The 9318-nt window shown below is 47.7% G+C and overlaps 1 protein-coding gene across 1 annotated transcript; it reads left to right on the top strand.

The window, feature by feature from the left end:
• Positions 1-678: 678 nt before the first annotated feature.
• IL21R (interleukin 21 receptor) lies at positions 679-2204 on the top strand (the record flags this gene model as incomplete). Its single annotated transcript, XM_083372416.1, has 1 exon — positions 679-2204. One exon carries the CDS (start codon positions 679-681, stop codon positions 1666-1668), a length of 990 nt encoding a protein of 329 aa, XP_083228542.1. The 3' UTR covers positions 1669-2204.
• Between the last annotated feature and the right edge of the window lie 7114 nt (positions 2205-9318).

Below are 9318 nucleotides of genomic sequence, written 5' to 3'. Positions count from 1 at the left end.
ATATGTTCGCACCCCCCACATTAGTTTGGGGGTGGTGGTGATTGGAAGTAAGCCCTTGATCCATTCCAAGAAGGATTAGAAATGCTTGCCGGAACTTGGAAGTGAATTGCACCCCCCTATTGGAGATTATACATTGCGGGGCTCCGTGCAGTTGATAGACATGCTGCCCAAAACCTTTGCCAGTGTACATGCCAGGGGAATTTTTTGGCGTGGGATAAAGTGTACCTGCTTGGAAAACAAATCAGTTATAACCCATATAACCGTATTTCCTGAGATTTCCGGGAGAGGGGTTGGGATTGGGAAACTGAAAGAACTGCTTTATGTTTTGTGCGGTACCTTTAGATTCCGCCTAATGTCAGACCTGCCCCAGCAAAAGAACTTTTGCAGAGAGAAACTGGATGCGGTAAAGTCAGGCAGAATCTGAAGGTCCCGTGCAAAGCACAAAGCAATTCTTTTGGTTTCCCAATCCCAGCCCTCCAGACCAGTCCACTGGTGGCCACTGTGATGCCAAGAAGATGTTTTGAGAATGCTGAGGTGCTAGGCAGGTAACAGGTCACCCTCAGGGCGTGACGGTCTTGGAACCTGGCAAAAACTCGCTGAGAAGGAGTCCCTCCTGTCTCTGAAGATAGTCCCCTCCCTAAGTTCCAACTGAATAGCAGAAGCAGAAAAATCACAAGCATGGCATCCCCCCTCCCCCATCAGCACCATGGCAGGACAGCAGAGTATGATGGTGGACTGACAACAAAGTTATCTTGGCAGGTGGTTTGTGCCAGCAGCAATATTCTCTGGAGCATCTACCTTCTTCCTCTAGATGTTGAACTACATGCATTTCTCTTCTTCTCTTCACAGAAATGGGTGGGTACCCCTTTCTCTGGAACAACCCTAGATGTCTTTGAGTGGGGCATAGTTGTGCCAGAGATATTTGGGATTGGACACAAGCGCCTTCTTCTGAGCTGTGCCGAGAGAGACTGGAAGGATGGGCAGAATGGGCAACCTCCAATGTCTGCCCCGCTCCTGCCAGAACTCTTGCAGGCCTCTGCCAAAGACTGCAGTGCCACATGGGAGCAGGGCTATGGCCACCTCTCCATTGACACAGTCACGGTGGCAGAGGAACTTGCAACCCACTGCTCCCGGTGCAGCAGCGCCCACCCATGCCGGGCCCTGGAGGAGCTCCAGAAGGAGACAGGAACAAGCGAGAAGCAGACCTACCATGGCCTGCAGTTTGACAGCAGCAGCTCTGGCCTGGGCTCTGGGTGCTTGCGGCTGGAAAACAAGATGCCCCCGCAGGACTCCTTTCTCTCTGGGCCGGCCTCCTGGGCAAGCCAAGCCCCCTTCGGCTCTCCCCCAGGAGGCCTGGAGGGATTCTTCGGCCTACTGCCTGCTCCCTCGCTCCTTGGCCCCTGCCTCTCCGCCCCGGCCACAGGGGAAGGCCTCTTCTGCAGGGGACCCCCGTCTCCCGACTGGGATGTGGAAAGCGACCCAGTCAACGGCCTGGATCTGGACACCATGGACAGTGGCTTCGCAGACTGTGACTGCAGGAGCCCTGACGGTGGGGAGCTGGCAGCAACGCCAGGAGGTTGCAGTTGCCAGTCTGAGCCTGACCCTGTTGTGGGGGAACCCGAAAAAGAGGACTTCCTTCTGCCAAGATATGTCAAGCAGTGGGTGTAGTCCCATGGCACTGAGGAGCTCAGGCTGGCTGGGCAGGATCTCTGCCAGTCCTTGCAGGATTCTTCTGCCCAGACCCATGCGGCGGTTGTCTCTTTCTTTGACCCATGCCAGAAGATGCCCACCTTTCTTTTTGTGAAGACGTGTCGCTCTCCAGGCAATGGTAGAATGGAGGACGTGGGTCTTGGGGCATCAAAGACAAAAGGGGGAGGGAATGAGCTCAGCTCCAGGGATCCCAGCCTGCACCCAGGGGTGAATTGGGCCAGTCCTGCCTTGATTCTTCTTCCCTCCTTTATGGCAAGCTGCAGTTAGAGTGGCCTACTTTGCTTCTACACAATGTTTAGTCGATAGAGGTGCTTTGAAGAGTAAGGCTGACCTGCAAGAATCAGGGATTCCTACATGTGTGAATGTCTTGGGATTGAGGCTCGTGCCATGGGAGAGGCTGGTCTGGATTCCCTTCCTGCCAGGATTGATGCTTTCTTAGATCACTCAGATGGACACCAACCATTTACTAATTACAAATAAAAGCTTCAAGAATCCTTGTCCTTGGTTCCTGATGGCCTTAAAGCTCACAAAGTGATATGGATAGCCACGGGCTATGGAGGAGGAGGAGGAGGAGGAGGAGGAGGAGGAGGAGGAGGAGGAGGAGGAGGAGGAGGAGGAGGTCATCATAATGCATTGTGCGATTGTCATTTGACCATACCATTGCAGCACACACCTCTGTTTTCCTTATGCAAGGATTTGGTCACTTAGTGTCATACACTGGAACAGAAGCATCATTCAACAAGAACAACTTGGATTTTTAAAAAGTAAACAGCTTGTTCTTTCCAACTCAGCAGAATGTTAGGAAAGAATGACATGAAAGGCTTTGGACCACCCTGAGGATACTAAACAGAAGGTGACCAGTGTTGGTGGGGAGGAAGAAGTGGTAAAGGACAGCTGAGTTTGAAAAGGGACAAATCAGACCAGGGGCTGAAGAAGAGATGATCCAGAAACACACACACACACACACCTCATCTCAATGGAAGGAGCAGTGTCTCAACATTTTGACAATTGCTTCACTCTCAGCCCCTCCCATCCAGTCATGTGACTTGGAATGGTCTAGCACAGGGGTAGGCAACCTCGACTCTTTTATGACTCATGGACTTCAACTCCCAGAATTCCTGAGTCAGCTGAGGTTGCCTACCCCGGTCTAGCAGCCAGTCCTGAGCCCATTGTGCAGACAGGTACACTACCCCAACGTTGGGGTAGACATTACTGCCACCAGATGGATTTGCAACTGGCTGACCAACTGCAAGCAGCATGTGGTCCTCAACAGAGCTACATCTACATGAAGGAAAAGCATGAAGTGGGGTACCTCAAGGTTCTGTTTTAAGCCCAGCACTCTTCAACATTTTCACACATGATCTAGATGAGGGGAATAGAAGGGAACCCATCAAATTTGCAGATAACACCAAGCTGGGGGCAATTGATAACTCTTCAGAAGAAGGATTTTGACAGACTTGAACACTGATTCCTATCCAAAAAAAATTCAGCAGTGAGAAAAGTAAGATCCTAGATAGAGGCAAGGAAAACCAAATACACAAGAACAGAACAGGTGGTACCTGACTCAACATTAGCAACTGTGAGAGGGATCTAGGAGTCCTAGCGGACAATTACTGCAGTGTGCTGCAGTTGTCAAAATGCTAATGCAGACCTAAGTTGCAGCAACAGAGGGATAACTGGTGTGCCAGTTGCGACCCTATCTGGACCGGGATGCCCTGCGTACAGTCACTCATGCGCTCGTGACCTCTCGGTTAGACTACTGCAATGCTCTGTACATGGGGCTGCCCTTGAGGACCACTCGGAGGCTTCAGCTGGTGCAGAATGCGGCCGCGCGAGTTGTGATGGGGGTCTCCCAATACTCCCATGTAACACCTCTTCTCCGCGAGCTGCATTGGCTTCCAGTTGCCCTCCAGGTGAGATTCAAGGTGCTGGTGATGACCTATAAAGCCCTAAATGGCATGGGTCCGGATTACTTACGGGAGCACCTGCTGCCGGCGTCATCTTCCCTTCGTCCTGTGCGCTCCCACAGAGAGGGCCTCCTCAGGGTGCCGTCGGTCAGAGAGTGTTGGCTTGCGGCCCCCAGGGGGAGAGCATTCTCTGTGGGCGCGCCAGACCTTTGAAATCATTACCGGTTGAGCTCCGGATGGCTCCCGACCTTTGCTGTTTCCGCCGTGATCTGAAAACCTATTTATTTGAACATGCTGGCCAGGTTTAAGGGTTTGGGGTATTTTTAATTATTTATTGTTAGGGCTTAATTAATTTTATTTTAACTTTTGTATGTAATGCTTTTATTGCCCTGTACACCGCCCTGAGTCCTTCGGGAGAAGGGCGGTATAGAAATTCAATTAACAAATAATAAATAAATAAAATAATTTTAAGATCACAAGGAGTGATATATATTGCACAGATGAGGCCATACTTGGAATACTGCATCCAATTCTGGTCACCATAATACAAAAAAAGATGTCGAGACCATAGAAAGCCGACACCTCCTGCACTGTCCCCTCACAGCATCCAAGGGGTCCCAGGTTTGGAGCTGGGGGAAGGAGAAGGGCTTGTACCATCCATGGCTGGAGGGATGCAAGTCAGGATTAGCCACACTTGTCAGAAGTTCTGGACACTTTCTGTAAGAAAATCACCCAAGCTCTGTTCAGACTAAACATCGTTTTTTGGGGAGGTGGGGTGAAGGTGGGAAGAACTGAGAAAAGCCATGGAGAGAACTGACTAGCATCAGTCACTGCAGATGAAGGCTGCACCCAAGGCTGCAAAGCTGTGAGGAACAATCAATAGAGAGATGAGGCAAAATGAGATGGTGCTTGGTTGGACTCCCACTCACTGGCTGGAAACAGGGAGTCCCCTTTCTCTTCTTCCCCTGAACCTTGGAAGCATAGAACATAAAACAAGAGTTGGAAGGGATCTTGGAGGTCTTCTAGTCCAACCCTCTGTTCAAGCAAGAGACCCTATACCATTTCAGATAAATGGTTTTCCAGTCTCTTTTTGAAAGCCTCCAGTGATGGATCACCCATAACTTTGGAAGGCAATTTGTTCCATTGGTCGACTGCCCTAACCGTTAGGAATTTGCTCCTTAATTGTAGGTTGCTTCTCTCCTTGGTTAGTTTCCATCCATTGTTTCTTGTCCTGCCCTCTGGTGCTTTGGAGAATAGTTTGACCACCTCCTTTTTGTGGCAGCCTCTCAAATACTGGAACATTGCTATCATGTCTGCCCAGTCCTTTTCTTCATTAGACTAGGTAAAGGTAAAGGTAAAGGTTCCCCCGCACATGCGTGCTAGTCGTTTCCAACTCTAGGGGCCGGTGCTCGTCTCCGTTTCAAAGCCGAAGAGCCAGTGCTTGTCCGAGGACGTCTCCGTGGTCATGTGGCCGGCATGACTAGACGCCAAAGGCGCACAGAACGCCGTTACCTTCCCACCGTAGTGGTCCCTATCTTTCTACTTGCATTTTTTACGTGCTTTCGAACTGCTAGGTTGGCAGAGGCTGGGATGAGTAACAGGCGCTCACTCTGCTACGCGGCACTTGGGATTCGACCCCCCAAACTGCCAACCTTCTGATCGACAAGCTCAGCGTCCTAACCCGCTGAGCCACCACGTCCCTTTCATTAGACTAGCCATACCCAATTTCTGCAACCATTCTTCATATGTTTTACCCTCCAGCCCTCTAACCAACTTTGTTGCTCTTCTCTGCCCTCTTTCCAGAGTCTTAACAACTTCTTATGTGAATGATGCAGGATGAAAGGGCTGCAGGAAAACTGAGTCTTGTTGTGAAATAAGTTCTTCACTGTTACATGCAAAAAAGTTGTTTTCTGTGCAAGATGAGCCACCTCTTCCTTTTTTTGATCTGATTACTGCCTTTTTTAAAAGTTGCAATGATCTCATCCAGATAGGCATCTTGCAACAGTGTGAAAAAGATAAATAGCCTTATCTTTATTCAGTTTGCCCTCTGCACACTGGAAGGCATCAACAATTCTTGGTACATAACAAAAATAGCCTGGGGGGAAACAAGTAAGTTTCCTCCTAAATGATTTGGACAACATTTCTCGGCTGGGGCAGATTCTTAAAGCCCCCTGCCCTTCCCCTGTATGCATGCCCAGGAACCACAAAAATAAATTCTGAATGAAGAGGGCCAAGGTAAATAGCAAGGTAAATAGCAAAGCAGTCATGATAAACATTTATAATGTAGGGTAAAGGTGCATGGAGAAACAGGGTTTAAAAGCCTTGAATAGAACAATGCAGAGTGGCTTCTAGCCTCATTAAAGTCTATTGGATCCCCACCAGGAAGAGTCCTTTGAAAAACAGTGAAACAATCTAGGTATGTTTAGTTTGCAAAGTTGAGAAGGGGATACAATAGTTTTCAAATACCTGAAGGGCTGTCACATTATAGAGAGTTGGGACTTACTTATTTGCTCCAGAGGATAAGAATAGAATAGAATAGAATAGAATAGAATAGAATAGAATAGAATAGAATAGAATAGAATAGAATAGAATAGAATAGAATAGAATAGAATGGAATGGAATGGAATGGAATGGAATGGAATGGAATGGAATGGAATGGAATAAATAGAATAGAATAGAATAGAATAGAATAGAATAGAATAGAATAGAATAGAATAGAATAGAATAGAATAGAATAGAATAGAATGGAATGGAATGGAATGGAATGGAATGGAATGGAATGGAATGGAATGGAATAAATAGAATAGAATAGAATAGAATAGAATAGAATAGAATAGAATAGAATAGAATAGAATAGAATAGAAGCTGGAAGGGACCTTGGAGGTCTTGTAGTCCAGCCCCCTGCTTGAGCGGGAGAACCTATATCATCCCAGGCAGGTGGATGTCCAGTCTCTTCTTAAAAATCTCCAGTGATGGAGTGCCCACGATTTCTGGGGGCAAGCTGTTCCGCTGGTTGATTGTCCTCACTGTCTCCCCTATTTCTTCTTTTTCTTAGACTAGCTAAACCCAAGTCCTGCAACCGTTCTTCGTATGTTTTAGTCTCCAGGCCTTTGATCATCTTAGTTGCTCTTTGATTTTTTTTTCCCAACTCTCAATTTTTGTGTGTGTGTGATATGGTGACTAAAACAGGCTGCAGTATTCCTGGTGTGGTCTTACTAGGGTTTTATAAAGTGGTACTGATACTTTGCGTGGTCTTGATTCTACTAAGGGGCTGAAACTTCAAGGATGTAGATACAGATTACACTTCAGGAAGAACTTCTTGACAAGAGTGGTCAGTCGATGGAATTGGGTTACTACATGGAGTAGCTTCTTCGCCTTCCCTGGAGGTTTTCAAACAGAGGCTGTCATCTCTTGGGGCTGATAGTGTGAATCCTGCAGCGTGCAAGGAGTTGTACTTGATGATCTCTTAGGTCTTTTCAACTCCATGATTCTGTTTGGATTTTTGCATCTCCTGTATTTCTGACTGACAGAAGAAACTTCCAGATCTGCAAGCCCAAGGGTGATCTCCCCTGTTCATCTCCCCTGCTCAGCCACCCCAAGTCCTCTCGGGCCTCAAATCCGCCAGAAGGGCCGGGACCAAGGAGTCTGGCTGACGATCTCTAAGGCTGCATTAAAGCTCAGCAAAAACGCGATGCTTTCAGGGCTCAGATAGATGACTTCCAGGGAGCCCTGAAGACCATTTTTCACCTACCATAGCTGACGAGAGGCACCTGTTGCACAATGGTCATTTGTGCATGCTTCCCTTAAGAAGCCATTTTTCCATCTTTCAACTTTTTTAATTTCTCTCTATAATTTAGTATAATTATTTTGAAATATATCTCTGTCAAATGCAATGTTAAATATTTCATTTCATTCTTTGTTGACCGACAATGTGACTTTTTCTGCATAAAGTGTTCTTCTTGAGGTAAGCACCTTGTAATTTTCTTTGTTTTTCTGTGTGTGAATTGTACCACCTGAGAATTCACTAAAACATTTCTTTTCATCAGGTGTCATACCGCACTTTGCAACTGCCTGATGGTTACTGTCATTATTATCCACATATATTTTATTTTCTATTCCTCTCCTTGAATTTTAATGCCTAATATCTGCTTATCTTTTCAAACTCTATTGACTAATATTTGGTTGCCAATAATATGGACAGGTTTGTCTGATATCTTTACTTAGTGAAAAATCTGCAGAAAGTGTTCCATTAGTCATGAGTGTCAGAATCCATTTATATCACATTTCATAATTGTATAGGTAGAACAACGTGCTATTACTGGGGATTCTGCCATCTCTCCGAGGGGGGGGGAGAGGATGGTTACTAAAGCGATTTTCAAACAACAGGGGATGTTTTAACGGGGGAAGGGAGGGGGACAGACAGATCTGGTTTGTGTCTTCATTTACAACTGAAAAAGGGAAGCAATAACCATAAAACCAAGGAGAGTTCCCTTTCCCATGGAAGGACCTGACACCTAGCAACTGACGACAGCCTGACCAAATGGATGAGGGGAAGGACTGGAATGGGAATGGTTTATATAGGATTGAAATGTAACTTTTCTCAGATTCCGTCTTGTATTCCCACAATCGATTCCTTCCTAGTAAACATTTTCCTTTTGGACTAAACTTGCATCCAAGAGTTCTTATTTCCTAAGATGTGGATTGAGGTGGGTCCTGACAGTAGACGGAATCTGCTTTAAGAGTCAACCTGGAAGGGAAAAACCTTACCGGGGGACTTTGCAACAAATACAAATGTCTGGCGACGAAGCAAGAGAGGAGGGAAGCCCCATGGAGGGGGAGTCTTCCCCCCAAATGGAATCCCAGAGACAATGGGAAACTGAAGCAGCATATTCCCCCGGGGAAGAAGCGGTGGAGCAGTACGACCGAAAACCCCGGTGGTCGATGGGCGTTGGAAGGAAAAGTGAGTGGGAAAAGGCTTCGGGAGAAAAGACCCTGAGGCGTAGTAACCACCAACCGGAATGGAGGCAAGAGATGGAGAGTTCCCTGCACGCCAGCGAGGAGGAGCGGATCCTGGAAAAGGCCATTGATCTGATGAAAGCAACCCTGAGTTCACTGAGGGAGGAGAGAGCTGAAAATCGCAACGCAGCGCCTGGGGACGCAACTGGAAAGGTAACGGAGGGGATCCAACACCTGAAACCCCGGGGCCATCCAATGGAACAGGAATTGCTGCCTCAGCAGTACCCCCCCCCCCCAGAACCACAGATGGGGACCAGGATGAGGAGCGATACCGGCCACGGCGCAGACAACGCTCCAGCCAAAGACTCCCGCCCCTGGAAGTCAAATTCAAGGGGGAGCCATCACGACTGGGATTTTTCCTAACCCAAGTCCTCAGCTACATGGAAGAGTATGGACGGAACATCCCCAGTGACAAAACACGCATCCGAATTGTGCAATCTGCCCTGGACGGGATGGCTGCAGACTGGGTGGTGAACTTGCATGACTCCAACGCCCCAGAACTCAACGACTTCAACCGATTCATGTCATCTTTGAGGCGACGGTTCGAGGATCCTTTGGCTGACCGTAAGGCCCGGGAGAGAATCAAAACGGTGAGGCAGGGCAGGCGAGCAGTGGCTGATTATACCCAAGAATTCCGAGCCATTGCCAGCAAGCTGAACTGGCCAGAAGACATCCTCCTTAGCCA

This window comes from Vipera ursinii (assembly GCF_947247035.1).
Source record: "Vipera ursinii genome assembly, chromosome: 13".
NCBI classification, from domain to species: Eukaryota; Metazoa; Chordata; class Lepidosauria; order Squamata; family Viperidae; genus Vipera; species Vipera ursinii.
This window is presented reverse-complemented; position numbering and strand designations above follow the sequence as displayed.